This window comes from Pristiophorus japonicus, chromosome 14 (assembly GCF_044704955.1).
Source record: "Pristiophorus japonicus isolate sPriJap1 chromosome 14, sPriJap1.hap1, whole genome shotgun sequence".
NCBI lineage: Eukaryota > Metazoa > Chordata > Chondrichthyes > Pristiophoridae > Pristiophorus > Pristiophorus japonicus.
Genome location: NC_091990.1, coordinates 182,781,636 through 182,798,290, shown reverse-complemented (window position 1 = coordinate 182,798,290; position 16,655 = coordinate 182,781,636). Strand labels below are relative to the sequence as shown.

The 16,655-nt window shown below is 39.6% G+C and overlaps 1 protein-coding gene across 14 annotated transcripts in view; it reads left to right on the top strand.

The window, feature by feature from the left end:
* The window catches only part of pde3b (phosphodiesterase 3B), a 442,736-nt gene that overhangs the window by 423,492 nt on the left and 2,589 nt on the right, over positions 1-16,655 (top strand). For 11 of the 14 annotated variants that reach the window (XM_070899927.1, XM_070899926.1, XM_070899925.1 and 8 more), the window contains 4 exons: positions 4,937-5,140; positions 6,784-6,948; positions 8,728-8,998; positions 9,330-11,508. In XM_070899927.1, the coding sequence (XP_070756028.1) occupies positions 4,937-5,140; positions 6,784-6,948; positions 8,728-8,998; positions 9,330-9,574 (885 nt within the window). In that variant the 3' untranslated portion in view covers positions 9,575-11,508. Of the gene's footprint in view, positions 1-4,936; positions 5,141-6,783; positions 6,949-8,727; positions 8,999-9,329; positions 11,509-16,655 lie in introns of those variants that run through there. The other 3 variants (XM_070899935.1, XM_070899924.1, XR_011596648.1) reach the window with 2 other exon arrangements.

The window sequence follows — 16,655 nt, the reverse complement described above, 5'->3', positions numbered from 1 at the left end:
ACTTGCTGCAACTGAAACAGCTTTCTTTAGTTGCAATCATAGAATGATTACCGCACAGAAGGAAGCCATTCGGCCTGTCGAGCCCATGGCCCGCTCTCTGCAAGAGCACTTCAGCTAGTCCCACTCTCGCCCTTGCCCCGTAGCCCAGCAAAAATGTTTTCCTTAAGGTACTTATCCAATTCTCTTTTGAAAGCTACAATTGAGTCTGCCTCCACCACCCTTTCAGGCCGTGCATTTCAGGTCCTAACTACTCGCTGCGAAAGCTTTTCCTCATGTCGTCTTTGGTTCTTCTGCCAATCAACTTAAATCTGTGTCCTCTTGTTCTCGAACCTATTGCAAAGGATCATGTTTTTTTGGTGACAGGAAGTGTTGTTTCAAGTGCAGGTCACTCATTACTTGTTAAAGGCTTCTACTCACAACACTTAGTCATGGGGGCTGTGAGATTACCTCAGGAGGAGGATGAGGAGGTGAAGGACGAGGAGGCGATGGAACAGGAGGGAGGTCGGAGGCAGCAAGACAATTAGCCTTCTGCACAGGCTGTCCATGACTGGCTCATCAGACTCTGATTCAGTTAAATGAAACCCCAGCTCCCTGCAGCTTCCCACATCCCCATCATACAATCCCTGACTCATAGCGTGTCATAGCATCTTCCTGGGCAAAAAGATGAAATGAGAGAGACTACAAAATATTCCAAACACATTTAATGAATTTATCAATAAACACATCACATGTGACATGAATTCCAATAACTAATGACCCTCGTGCCTGCAATGGTTAAATAGCTGTCATTGTGTGCTCAAGGTGTGAGATGTGGGTGCAAGTGTTGCTAGGTAGAGATTGTAGGTGGGTGAGTGCTGGGGGTGTGGTGCATTGACAGTGTGTGAAGCTTGTAGTACAGATGATGGTATGCAGCATTTGTTGATGCCTTTACTCATGTGAGGTCGTTAAATTTCTTCCTACACTGGGTGTGGGTCCTGGGGACCACAGTGCTGCCTGTGACGTGGTGTGCCACCTCCCTCCACATAGTCCGGCACACTTGTGAAGAGGGCCTCCTGCCAATTGGCCTTCTCTCTACTGCCAAAACCAATGCCTCCAAAGCTTCATCCAAAAATCTCTGGGCTCTCTCCCTGGGGCGACAATCTGCCATCAGGATTTGTAAAATAAATGTTCCTTCTCCTTGTCCTCATGGGTGTTGAGACAGCTGTCAGTGAATATCCCCTTTAAGTAGTGAAAAAAGCTGGTGGCAATCATTACTTGAGTTTAGACTACACCTGATGTTGGTCCATCTTTTCAGTGTACGCCAGTGAGCTTGCGATTTTAGACTAGAATCATTTTAATGAGGAGCGAGGATGAAATTTGCGTACATTCTAGACAATTTTCAGCTAGCACTACTTCATCATTTTTAGTCTAAATACTGCTCATTTCTTGGTTATAATGAATTTATAGCCCTATGATTTTGTTCAGTATGTTACTTTATCATTCTTTTTTGCAGAAAATCAGCTTTTTGCTGACATAGTAGATGAGGTGTATTTTCTTAAAGCCGATGAAACCTTTCAGTACCCATAGGGTTAACGCAACAGTGAACTTTAGCAAAGCAATTTAAAGGACTCCAAATAATCCAACACTGTCAATAGCTTAAGGGAAAATAACATATCAAAAGGTTTGAAATGGATTTGGATTATAATAATTCAAGCCAAAACTTTTGTCTTGAGTCACACAAAATTGCGTAAGTTTCACATTTAAACGTGAACAATTCTTTTGGGAACACCGATTACAGTATCAAGGTTGCATTCAAATTTTTAATTCTGTTTCAAGGTTCTCAAACAAAATTGATTTGTGTCTAACCACATTTGTACAGTTTTTAATTATTTTTACCACTTCAATACTGAGAATGTGGCTTCAGGGCAGTCAAATCCTCAAAGCACTTAGTGGCTTTGTAGTAGAACATCTTTGCAATGTATGGTTGAAATACTCATTTATTGAAAGTCATGTTACTGAATTGGTTGAAATTTTCAGCTTACTTATAATACCAATTGCAATTACTTTGAATAATTTTGTTAACGGTAATTTATTAATTACATTATCTACATAGAATATAGTTGTTGACCACAAAGTTACAGTATTGTGGATGAACTGCAAAGTGTGGTTAATTTGTACAGATTGGTCAGCAAAATACTATTTGGGATTTTTAAATTCTTCAGTTTTACTCATTTTCAAGAAAAATTATTTCCAACCATGGTTGATGTCAAAGTTAATAAATTAAATTTTTTTTGGCAACCTTGTTTTAGCATTCTAATACTGGAACTTTGGTTTATGTTGCCAATCTGATCTTTAAGAGTACTTCCAAATGTTACAGTGTCCATTTCAGACACAACAATAAAAAATTGTGTACATCTTATGCAGTGGTGCAACTGATGCCATTCAGCCTCGTCATTCTCATGTGATTTACAATGGTATATTCTGTACATTTAATTTCATTGGTATCTTCATAACAAAATGATCTATTTTTAACATTTTATTTTGTAATTTTTCTGTAAAGTCACACATTTACAATTCTGAACCACATATGGCAATTGAAAGGGCCGTGTATTTATGTGAAAATATGGTCGACATTGAACAGGATTCTTCCCAGATAACGAACCTACATTTCAGTTTATTCTATTTCCTGCTTATAGAAACATAGGAACATAGAAAATAGGTGCAGGAGTCGGCCATTCGGCCCTTCGAGCCTGCACCACCATTCAATAAGATCATGGCTGATCATTCACCTCAGTACCCCTTGATCCCTTCAGCCGTAAGGGCCATATCTAACTCCCTCTTGAATATATCTAATGAACTGGCAGCAACAACTCTCTGCGGTAGACAATTCCACAGGTTCACAATTCTCTGAGTGAAGAAGTTTCTCCTCATCTCGGTCCTAAATGGCTTACCCCTTATACTTAGACTGTGACCCCTGGTTCTAGACTTCCCCAACATTGGGAACATTCTTCCTGCATCTAACCTGTCCAGTCCCGTCAGAATTTTATATGTTTCTATGAGATCCCCTCTCATTCTTCTAACCTCCAGTGAATACAGGCCCAGTTGATCTAGTCTCTCCTCATATGTCAGTCCTGCCATCCCGGGAATCAGTCTGGTGAACCTTAGCTGCAACCCCTCAATAACAAGAACATCCTTCTTCAGATTCGGAGACCAAAATTGAACACAATATTCCTGGTGAGGCCTCACCAAGGCCCTGTACAACTGCAGTAAGACATACCTGCTCCTATACTCAAATCTCTGAGCTATGAAGGCCAACATGCCATTTGCCGCCTTCACCGCCTGCTGTACCTGCATGCCAACTTTCAATGACTGATGTACCATGACACCCAGGTCTCGTTGCACCTCCCCTTTCCCTAATCTGCCGCCATTCAGATATTATTCTGCCTTCATGTTTTTGCCACCAAAGTGGATAACCGCACATTTATCCACATTATACTGCATCTGCCATGCATTTGCCCACTCATCTAACCTGTCCAAGCCTCTTAGCATCTTCCTCACAGCTCACACCGCCACCCAGTTAAGTGTCATCTGCAAACGGAGATATTACTCTCAATTCTGTCATCTAAATCATTGATGTATATTGTAAATAGCTGGGGTCCCAGCACTGAGCCCTGCAGCACCCCACTAGTCACTGCCTGCCATTCTGAAAAGGACCTGTTTATCCCGACACTCTGCTTCCTGTCTGCCAACCAGTTCTCTATCCACGGCAATACATTACCCCCAATACCATGTGCTTTAATTTTGCACAACAATCTCTTGTGTGGGACCTTGTCAAAAACTTTTTGAAAGTCCAAATACACCGCATCTGCTGGTTCTCCCTTGTCCACTCTACTAGTTACATCCTCAAAAAATTATTGAAGATTTGCCAAGCATGATTTCCCTTTCATAAATCCATGCTGACTTGGACCGATCCTGTCACTGCTTTCCAAATACGCTTCTATTTCATCTTTAATAATTGATTCCAACATTTTCCCTACTACTGATGCCAGGCTAGCCAGTCTATAATTACCTGTTTTCTCTCACTTTTTAAAAAAGTGGTGTTACATTAGCTACCCTCCAGTCCATAGTTTATATCTTACATTTGCCATGTGGTCTTTGTTTCAGGTTAATTTAAACCTGTTCTGTTAATTAAATATAGAGTACTGAAAAGCAATTCAGAACAGTTGGAATTGCATATTGTATTTTTTTTTCTCTTTAAAGCTTAGAAGCATTAACAGGCGTATATTTGCATTTTGCTATACATTATAATGATGAATAACTTAAATATTAAAACTCTAAATTGTAACTTGAGCTCAATATGTAAATAATATAGAATAAAAGTTTAATATTTGTTTTGGCAGTTCTCAACCATTTTGAATGTATAGTTATTAGGTAAACAAGTTTAAATTCTGTGAGAAATAGTATGAGGCTGAAGTGCCATCATGATAGCAGTAATGCCTCAGCTAATGATCATTTGCGTTTTTGATCTGATTGTGTGTAAGATAGAAGGTTAATTTTTAGCACTTATCAGTACAGTGGTGAAGGGACCAAACAAAGTTTATGGGCATGGAAAAGAGAAAATGAAACGGCCGACTTCTGATGTGTCAAGTGAGAGTGAAAATTAGCGGGAAGTAGTTTAATTGGAAATTGTAGAGACAAAAGACCTCACTGCTGTTAATCCGTTTTATGTGAAGAGTTTATTAACTAATTTCATAAAATGAATAATGTGCTGCTTCCCAGATTCCTTTCCAAGGTGTTAATCTATATCTACACTGTAATATGTACTCGAACATTCTCTTGATATTAGAATGATATTTGAAGCCTCAATGAAACAAATGTTTGCAGCTGTAAATAGTTGTATTTTGAGTGATACATTTTTTCATTCATTGTAAAATCTTATTCTTTCAATATTTTCTAGGCTGTCCTTTATAATGACAGGTCTGTCTTGGAGAATCATCATTCTGCCGCTGCATGGAACTTGTTTATGTCTCGTTCAGAATTCAACTTCTTGGCAAATCTGGATCATGTTGAGTTCAAACGTTTTCGTTTCTTGGTGATTGAAGCAATCCTGGCTACTGATTTGAAAAAACATTTTGACTTCCTTGCTGAGTTTAATTCCAAGGTTTGTAAAGCAGGGCTGTTACCTGCTAATCAAGCATCATCAAGTGCCCTCTACAAGAAATTTAGTAATTGCAAGAATATTTACTTAAATGTTGGCAAATCAGATCAGAACAAAGGGGAATGTATTGGTAATAGTGCAAGATGCATAAAGTGAGTTCTGAACCACATTGGAAAAACAGATGTTTGTATTTCTCTTCTGTTTTGCCAATCTTGTCTCCTTTTCCTCCCCATCTATCTTGCTGTGGTTCATTGTGTGTGGCCATTCTTCATGTCGGAGCAGGCTCGAGGGGCCGAATGGCCTGCTCATGCTCCTATTTCATATGTTCCTATGGTCAGCATTCCCCGTAGAGGGTATTACATCTGAGCCAAATCTTGTCCTTATTCAATGACCACATACATGTTCAGGCAAGATTAACTGGATCGTGATCAGAAGTGAAAACTCTGGCTGATTTCCTCACCCTAGTGATGCTGAGACTTTTTGTGGAGAACAGCTAACTCAGCACAGAAAAGGGATTGAACCTTGAACCATCTGCTCTGCCTGTTTCAGTACTGTACCACATGTTGCCTTTACCTGCTGGAACATTGGGAAAGTGTTCAATAACATGTTCCTAATTGGCAACAGTTATATTGGCCCCAAGTTTCCACATGATTTGCTCCTGATTTTTCAAGATTTTTGTAGAACTGAAAAAACCTTGTCTACACATTAAAAAATCAGGCGCAGGTTACAAATTAGGCGTCCAGAACGAGGTGAGGGGGGGAAGGGAAGTCATTAAATTCTACAATAAATCCTTATTTATACTTATACAAATATTATACAAATAAATCCAACCTGAATAAACATTTATAAGCGAAGAAAAGATTAAATAAACCATCTTCCTACCTGTGTGAAAGTGCTTCAGGCAGGTTCAGTCAGCTCAGCGGTGTGGCGTCGTTCCCGCGAACGGGAGGGAGGGAGGACCAGACCGACCGCAGCGGGGGGGAGGCAGGGAGGAGGCAGTCGTTCCCGACGGCAGAGGGGGGGGGGGGAGGGGAGGAGAGTAGGCAGTGAGAAGGCTGCAGGAAACCTCAGAAGTTGAGGCAGCCATTCCCGACGGCAGGCCTCTCACTGCTGCAGGAAGCCTCAGTGCTGATCATGGAAGGGCAATGTGCTTTTATTAAAAAATTAAACAGCTACAAAGAACTACAAAAATGGCCGAGTGTCAATGTTTCCTTCACACTGCGCATGCGCGAACGCTCCAACGCGCACGCGCAGGGTTGCCGGCACGAAAAAAACTAATTTAAATGGTACCCGCCCCCTCCCACTTACAAAATCGGCGCGAGTGGTAGGCTCCGCCCCCTGGGCGCCGCGCCAAGCTGCCATGGAGCTGCAAAGCGCTCGAGAATAGCGCGGTTTTTTTCAGGCGCCGTTTTCGGCGCGAAAAACGGGCGCCCAGCTCGGAGGGGCACCTGTTTTGTAGCGTGTGAAAACTTGGGGCCATTAAAACCAAAATCTAAATAAAATAATGATCTTGCTCCAAACAATGTATTACTCCCAGTGGTTTTCTCCTGGCTACTTGTATTTAATTTCTGGAAAATGTTATATCTGGGGATGCAGTGATAAATTGTAACTGTAAAGCTATACTAACATTGTTTGCTGTGTCAAAGCAGGTAAATGAAGTCAACAATCCAGGAATTGATTGGACCAATGAGAATGATCGTCTATTAGTATGCCAGGTGTGCATAAAACTGGCTGATATCAATGGTCCTGCTAAAAGAAGGGATCTGCATCTGCAGTGGACAGAAGGCATCGTCAATGAATTCTATGAACAGGTTTCAGTTGCTTTTTTTTCACGAAAATGTATCCTGGATGTTGTGAAGCATAGGGTTTATCCTCGTTACAAGTGATGCATTGGACATCAAGAGGACACAATTTGCAAAGGAATATAGACAGGCTAAATGAGTGAGCAAACATTTGGCAGATGGAGTATAATGTGGGAAAGTGTGAGGTTATCCACTTGGGCAGGAAAAATAAAAAAGCAAATTATTATTTAAATAGAGCGAGATTACAAAATGCTGCAGTGCAGAGGGACCTGGGGTCCTTGTGCATGCAACACAAAAAGTTAGTATGTAGGTACAGCAAGTAATCAGGAAGACAAAATGGCATGGTGATCTTTATTGCAAAGGGGTTTCCATATTTATAAAAGGATATACTTGCTTTGGAGGCAGTTCAGAGAAGGTTCACTAGGTTGATTCCGGGGATGAGGGCTTTGACTTATGAGGAAAGGTTGAGTAGGTTGGGCCTCTCCTCATTGGAATTCAGAAGAATGAGAGATGATCTTATCGAAAAATATAAGATTATGAGAGGGCTTGGCGAGGTGGATGCAGAGAGGATGTTTCCACTGATAGGGGAGACTAGAGCGAGGGGGCATAATCTTAGAATAAGGGGCTGCCCATTTAAAATTGCGATGAGGAAGAATTTCTTCTTTGAGGGTTGTAAATCTGTGGAATTTGCTGCCTCAGAGAGCTGAGGAAGCTGGAACATTGAATAAATTTAAGACAGAATAAACAGTTTCTTAACCGATAAGGGGTCATTGGGAGCAGGCAGGAAAGTAGACCTGAGTCCATGATCGGATCAGCCATGATCGTATTAAATGGCGGAGCAGGCTCGAGGGGATATATGGCTTACTACTCCTCCTATTTCTTATGTTCTTATTTATGTTCTTATAAAAGCAGGAAAGTCCTGCTGCAACTGTACAGGGATTTGGTGAGGACGCACCTTGAGTACTGCGTCCAGTTTTGGCTTCCTTATTTAAGGAGGGATATACTTGCACTGGAGGCAGTTCAGGGAAGGTTCACTCGGTTGATTCCTGAGATGAAGGGGTTGACTTATGAGGAAAGGTTGAGCAGGTTACGCCGATAGTCATTGGAGTTTAGAAGAATGAGAGGTGATCTTATTGAAACATATAAGAGACTGAGGGGGCTCGACAAGGTAGATGCAGAGAGGATGTTTCACCTCGTGGGGGAATCTAGAACTAGGGGGCATAGTTTCAGAATAAATGGTCACCCATTTAGAATTGAGATGAGGAGGAATTTCTTCTCTTGAGGGTCGTAAATCTGTGGAATTCTCTGCCCCAGACAGCTGTGGAGGTTGGGTCATTGAATATAGTTAAGTGGAGATAGACAGATTTTTGAACGATAATGGAGTGAAGGGTTATAGGGAGCGGGTAGGGAAGTGGAGTTGAGCCCAAGATCAGATCAGCCATGATCTTATTAAATGGCAGAGCAGACTCAATGGGCCAAATGGCCTACTCCTGCTCCTATTTCTCATGTTCTCATTCTTATTGGTAACATAGCATCTTAAATGGATTACCACATTTGTTCTACTCATTGTGTATTATTGTATTTCACTAATATCTACCATTTATCCTCCATATTCTGCATATATAATGTATTTGATCCCACTGTGGTACAATAGTAATTCATCTAATGCGAATAGATTTAGAATAATCTCCTGCAAATTTCTTGTCTCCCCATGAAATTTATAGTAAGTTCTGTTGTAGAAGTAAATGATTTAATACTGGAGAATTTCTGATATTTTATGCTATACAGGGAGATGAAGAGGCAAGTCTTGGGTTACCCATTAGTCCTTTCATGGACCGCTCTTCACCTCAGTTGGCTAAGCTGCAGGAGTCTTTCATAACACACATTGTAGGTCCTCTGTGTAACTCCTACGATGCTGCAGGATTACTACCAGGTCAGTGGGTGGATGATGGTGACATTGATCCGGAATGTGCTGAGGAGGAGGATGATGATGATGATGATGCAGAAGATTTAGAAACTGAAGATGAAATTGATGACGAGGATCTTGATCTCCCAACAAGTAAATGTTTTTTTAAAATTCTGAGCGATAATAAATATGACAAATAAGGTACCATCTTCAATTATATGGTAGAAATTCCATTATATTAAGACTCTGTTGTACCACATCCACCGATATAAAGCACAGTTTTATGACTCTCTTACTGTTATGGAACTCTTAAAGCAGACTGTTTGTATTTGTTCCAAACAAAGTTGAATGGAGTCTACTTCGATTGAAAATAAATCAAGAACAATGAACCTGTAAAATACCTATAAATATACTTTGTAAGTTGGTTAGTAGCAGTGATTACAAAAACTTAAAACATTTCTAATTTAGTTCATTTGATTTATAGGGCAAAGGAGGAAGAGAAAATGTAGGCAGAGAATCTTCTGCCAGATTATGCATCACCTAACAGAAAATCATAAACTGTGGAAGAAGGTCATTGAAGAGGAAGAGCATGAACAGCAATGCAAGTCAGAGCTAAATATACAACAAACAGATAACTCATCCTTACCTCAAACTTCGGATGAAATCCAGGTAATTGAAGAAGCAGATGAAGAGGAGGAGAGGCAACAAGGGGAGGAGAAACAATGCTGAGAAGAGAAGATGCAGTGCTAAATAAACAACATACTAAAGCCTCACTCTGCTGACACCAGAGACTGATATACTTCTTTGTTAAAAGGCCTTAATACTGTGAGAGGATTCTAGCGCTCAGCAGGATCCCACTCCTATGCACTTTCACCCATGGAAAGATTCGAGTTTGTATACCATGAAACAAAGCCCTTTGTGCCCTGTGGTGTCCAAATGTTTTCATGTTGATACTGCCTTGTAGAATAAAGAGTGCTCAGTTTCCATGAGGTACTGGAGGATGTTGCGAAAACTTCAGCTTAGCAACTGCTGTTACCAAAGTGAACTGAAAGTTTACCATTTTCCGTCAGTAAGGAGGAAGGTGGATTTTAGGCATGTATCAGATGTCCAGCATCTATATCAGATGGACTTGAAAATTGTGGATTGTGCCTGTAGGAATTCAGAACAGAGCACTTCAGTAAAGAGCCTTGTTATAAGGATCCTTGTTTTTTTTTCTCCAACATTATCTGCTATAATGCAGGTAACCGATATAGAATCTTTGTCTCATTATATGACTGCAGAAAAGAATGTTAGAGTGACACAAAATTCCAGCTGCATCATTTTTCTGATGCCTTTTAATGTTGTGTACAATTTGCCTTGTTTGGTTTTGCCTTTTTTGTGCTGGAAATAATCAGAAATGCGCAGTGGCCAAGCATTTCAGTTTGCCCGAACATCGCCGTATAATTGTTCTGTAATAGAACAAAGGAGTGATATTAATGATGATGGGATTTTTAATGGTATATATTTTTTTTCACTGCAACTCAGGATCCACGCTAAGATACATGAAGCAATGCCATTGAAGTTATGCAGGTTGAAAAAAACAGTTGACTTAGTAAACACCTTATTTTAAGTCCATTTTTGTTTGGAAAGTTCAACTGGTTTTTCATGTCACATACCATACACAAACTTCCTCATTTATGTATTCACATTGCTAGTAATATGAGTTGGTTATTGCACATCATGATGCTGAAAGGTTACTGTGTATTGCAATCAGTATACCTTGAAAATAGTATAATACTTGCCATTATTGTTTCAATATGATGGAGTATGGCATATCGTATAATATGTAGTTCTATTTTTTCACAGTAGAAATTCTAGACATTCCACAAGGGCGTCGTACCTACTCAGAACTATTTATCTGCAAACTCATCCAGTGTAAAGGTGATTGCAAAGAAAATGCATGTACAGCTCTTACACAATATTTGTAAGTTAGTTTAGGCTGCAGGTATGTAATTTTCTTATGCAAACTGTACAAAATAGCTACTGAAACAGTTGTGCACATTTTTAATACCAAACAAGTGTTTTCAATTATGCACAATCAGCAACCTACCTTATAAAAAGGATTAATTCATCTGAAAATGTTTGTATTAATAATGGATTGTATCAGAATGCATTTTATATACCTAGAGCGGTTGACGTAAGTAGAGGGACTGCAATTACCATAAGCTAGCAAGAGATTTCTACCCATCACTGTCATTAGGAATAAGGCCTAATATGAGCATTTTATTGTTCCTTAATTTCTGCAACAATGTGTTTGTGTGCCTTTTCACAGCAACTTATAATATTAACGCACTAAATCTCAAGTCATACAGTGAATGCCAAGCTCTTTGTCCTATTGTCTGTAATAGATCAGAATTCTTAAGTCAGTGTACCGCTAATATGCATGTTATATAACAGACTGAACCACCCCAGAGACTGATAATATTCATGGAACAAGGGGGAGGGACTGTATAACGGTACTGTACTTGACTGACAAAGGAAGGAAAAGTTAAGCAAACTGAATGCTCCAACCATGGTTGCCAAATCTCGTGTTAGCTGTGCACTAAATGCTAAAAATATGAACACCTCATAACAGCACATACTGTATGTAATTTATTCCATTAAAATACTCATGTTTATTTTTAGTGTGTGTATATATCTATATATATGTATTTTTGATACATAATATATATACATATATATCGTTTTGATTTAGTGTTGGATTTTAGTAACGATGTCTGTCTAGTAGGCAGCCTTGGTGTTTAACCATTTTGAGTCTTAATAGTGTTTAAATACTTATTTTTAAAAAGTATTTTCATTTTTTCAGAAAATATTTTAGTACAGAAAACTGCTACATAGTTTCTGTTTTATAGTTATCAATAGTTAGAGCAATCTTTTTGCTCTATAAATTAGTTTATAATTTTTATAATTGTTTTGAGTGAATTTTTAAAATACTGCCGACTCGGTGGTTATCTTACAGCTTTTTAAACAAATAGTACTACGGTACTTTTTGCATCATTTTCTTGCCTTGTGTTTCCTTCAGTGGTTCTAGCTCTGGAAATATTTTTTTTAACTCTGTAGAGAGTATTTTGTGTCCTTTTGGTTTCATTTTTACCTCCCCTTTTACTTAAAAAAAAAACATTTAGTTCAGAAACGGAGGTAATTTACCCTGTATCAAGGGTATTTATCATAGTAAATTTAGTTAACAATACATTATTGGAATTCAGTTTGCATTTACTGATGCGTAATACAGTCGAACACAAACATGGTAGCAAGCAACATTTCTTTTTACACTTTTTAAATTTTTGTTATTTTTCCATTTATTTGGTGAAATTGAAAGATAGACTTGCATTTATATAGCACCTTTCACAACCACCGGACGTCTCAAAGCGCTTTACAGCTAATGAAGTACTTTTGGAATGTAGTCAATTTGCACACAAGCAAGCTCCCACAAACAGCAAATGCGATAATGACCAGATAATCTGGGGTTTTTTTGTTATGTTGATTGAGGGATAAATATTGGCCAGGACACTGGGGATAACTCCCCTGCTCTTCTTCGAAATAATGTCATGGGATCTTTTATGTCCACTTGAGAGAACAGACGGGGCCTCGGTTTAATGTCTCATCATCTCATGCACTGCACTGGAGTGTCAGCCTAGATTTTTATTTTTTGTGCTTAAGTCCCTTGAGTGGGACTTGAACCCACAACCTTCTGACTCAGAGGCGAGAGTGCTACCCACTGAGCCACAGTTGACATTGGTCGACAACTACCAATGCATTTATTTTTTTAAATCAGTTCAATTATATTGACAATTTAAATTACTGAAATTTTACAATTTGCGAACTTAATTTCTTCAGTTTTCAATTAAAAAAAAAAATCAAAATTGCCATAATTCCACAAAGGAAAGGTGATCAATGCCATATGCTGTGGATCATAAGATGAAATCTGTTTCCCCCTTTTTAGAATTGTAAAATGGCTTGCATCATTTTTTGTCTTGGCCCATCAAATCACTCTAATCTTGATCAAATCTGCCTCGGGCACCAACCAAAGGCAGTTTCCAGTTTTGAATACCAAGGATTTTTCCCAGTGACTGATCACATTGTACCTATTTAATCTGCCACGTGACTTTTGAAGCATGGAATTAGCTCTTAACATGACCAGGTTTTATTCATAAGATGGCTGATCTTAGCTGTGAGAATGTGAAAAGTCAACCCCTTAAAATGCACAAAGACACTGCATCGCACAATCCAGTTCTCCACTCTCAGAAACAGTTAGTTGAGCACTGCTAGTAAACACTCTCCAAGCTGTGCTGTTCTTGACATTGACCCAGAACAGGCACTGATGTAAATTAGGGAAGGACCGTTTGGCTTTTTCTGTGCTTTCTGGGACCAATAGACACTTTGCAAAACTACAAACAGACTTCCATCAGCTCTGGGGAGGGAATATTGTTACCGAAAAAGGGCTACCAGAATTTGATTTCAAATTCACAAACAGTAGCATTCCTCGAAAACCTGTAAATTCCTGATGGATTAGATTCCTGCACATTTCCTCGTACTTTCCCTCATAGCACAAAACATTCCCAAGATTCAGGCAGTTGGAGCATCTTGTCCTCAGTATCAACTGATCTATCGACATCAATATGTAGGCAAACCCGCGGAGTCAAGTGGACAGTCACATTTGGCATCGTGGTTCCCAGAAGTTTTCTGCTCGCATGGTTCTTCAGGGTACTGGTTTAGAGAAATGAAATTGTAGCAGTCAGTTTTATTGACTGTGCCAGGGAGACCTTGATTCTGTAGGGGTACATTGCTAAATGTGGAAGCAATTTGTCTTCTAGGGCTGTGAATGCTTCAACCCATTGAGGTGTGATGGGCAGGCAAATATGTTATCCACAACTCCTGCTGGATCATGTTACACTATTTGAGATTGTTGAGAGTCTAAATTGTGGCCATTCTCGCCCACCAAAACCACTTTTGCCATGAATGATTGTTTGAGAACATCCACTGGCATTTCCCCTTTGGAAAGAGCCCTGGAAAGTTTGGTTTCTCAGTTTGTCTCTACATGGAATTTGGATTTCGTCCTCATATAGTTTGGTTCAAAGTAAATTAATGTTAGAATGCTTTGTTCTTTTGAGTTTAATTTTCTAGTACTCAGGACAGTTACTTTTATAAGCTTCCTCTCAGCAGGAGAAGATGCAAATGTTACTCTAGCAGCAACCTGGAGAAGTATGCCTGGTTGTAGTAATCATTATTGACTTGACAGTTTAGGAGGATAGGTGTTTCAGGACTACAATGTCACACTAGTCTAAAGATGTAAGTACATCCTTAGGGGGAAATTTTAACCTACAAATCTGGTGGGTTGGGGGCCTGAGGGTAGTTTAAATTGTTAAAAATGGGATTCCCAACCTGAACCCGCCTCCAACTCGCCCACTTTGAATTTTAATGGTTGCGGGACGGAGCGGGCATTCAACTCTCTCCCAGGAGCCGGGACGTCAATTTATATATTATAATGAGGCTGGAAGCCTCTTTTTTTTTTTTTAAAAACTTCATTTTGTTTTTAACTGTATGTGAATGGGCCTTAAACAATTTGTAAAATCTGGCAATTACAGCAAGGCGGAGACTGCTGGATCCAGGAGGTAAGTGCCTTTATACCTACCTCCTGGATCCAGGGTCCCTACCTAACCTATCCCCTGCGATCGCAGACCCTCAAACGCGGCTTCCGATAACCCACCCGCACCGATGATGCTGAGACCGGTCATGATCTCCCCTTTGCCACCTTGATCATCCGGCCCTGAACCTCTATCCCGCCCCGGATCCATTTAACGGCACAGCCCGATCCATGGCTGACCAACTCCCTGATCTTTTTCACGGGACGACCCGATCACCAATCCAGGATTAGACCTTCCACAGTTAAGTGATGCAAGAGAGCCTGGCTGTTTAGGGTGCAAATTTTTTCAAGCCACACAATTTTCGCTCTATACTGGAATAACAACACATTCCTATTCATGTGCAGAGTCTGAGCTTTGCAGATGTGAAGAAGACAATATCTGTGATGGATAAACTGACATTTATTCGTAAATACCAGAGCAATCGCCTGTCCAATCTTCAAACTTCACAGTTAAGTTTTAAAATATCACACAAGATAAATACAAATAAGGCAGACTATGTTGTACTGTACCTGATTAAAGTGTTCATCATTGCCAATACATAATTGTTTTTTTTCTGATACTATATAGAACATAAACATCTATTTCTCCTTAAAGGTGCCCGATCTTGGCTTTTCCCCCCTCGCAAAAAATCATCCAGCTAGAGTCTGAAAACTACTTGGCTGCTAATTCTTCGCAGGCATTGTCCCTTATGGCTCCTACATTGGCTGAGAGGAGAGATCCTTCTGTTGGTTATGGCTCCTCCTTCTACCTTTTGTAATTTGGTACCAGATTGTTTTAATTAACAAGGTGCATTGTTCAGATTAATTTTTAATTGAGAATATAGGATTGAGCTGCACGATCTATCAAACCACTTACAAGGCTGTTGGATTTTACCTTATTTCAGTTTTGTTTCAGGTAATGCATTAACATTAATATAAATGAAGCAATTGCTCATACAGCAAATTGCTATTTACAACAGATGCACACGTTCTAAGTAATCAAGCAGAATGGCAAAATCACTAGGGTCACGAATTAAAATTATTTGTCTTGAGCTTTAGCACAGGTCCAAAAATTACTAATGCATTATATAAAGTATGAGGACCTCTGAGCTTACTAGTCCCAAGATAGAGACCAGGTTAAAGACAGCCCTTCTGAAAAATCAAATCTTTTATGAAGTTCGTGTGTTCAGCACAAACCAGTGTCTGACGTCACAACAACTGGACCTCAGTCAGCAAGTGGCTTAGAGATTTATTTAGAACATGAATTTATTATTGAGCCATGATACAATGAGAATTTCAACTTTTGCAATTTGTGCCAGCAGAAACTGATCATGTGTTCTAAATAGTGATGAGCTTAATTTTAATCTCATAGATTGCCGAAACAGTAAAAATAATCTTTTTATGGTCTTCAGACCAAGCTATCCAGTTTTTGAGTTCTGGGCCCACTAATTTAATTGGTTTTATTATCAAATTGATAGGTGATGAAATTTCGCAGTGAGATTTTTAAACATGAACTGGTCCTAGCAAAAGGACCTCGCAGGCAAAAAAGTATTTTTTGAAGTGTAGTCACTGTTGTAATGTAGGGTAATGTGGCAGCCTGTTAATGCACAACAAGGTCCCACCAACAACAGAGAGATTAATAGCCAGATAATTTGTTTTATTACTGTTCTTTGAGAAACATATATTGTTCAGGACACCGGGATAACTCTCCTACTTTTCTTTGAATAAATGCCAGGGGAGCTTGTACGTCTATCTGAAGGGCAGATGGGGTCTTGGTTTTACATCCGAAAGCTGACACCTCTGACAGTGGAGCACTCCCTCAGCTCTACGTAACATTTTAGTTTTTCCACTACTCCAGGAATCAAGAATACATTTCTGAATTTTTTAAACCAACTCGGTGGATTTGACCGTTGGCCTGCAAAATGGCTCTGGAGCAATCTTACAAAGCTATCTCTATCTTCATATGTGGCTGTTTGAGGATAGCCAGCTTCAATCCTGCAATTTTGGTTATGAATGTGAAGTAAATGACCAATTTCATTGGGTGGGGTCATTCTTGGCATATCTTCAGCTTTTTCTCGAAGTCGTCAGAAGCTCTACCCAAGGAGCTGTGGGCTGATGACCAAAAATGATCTTCAGTGTGAGAATGAA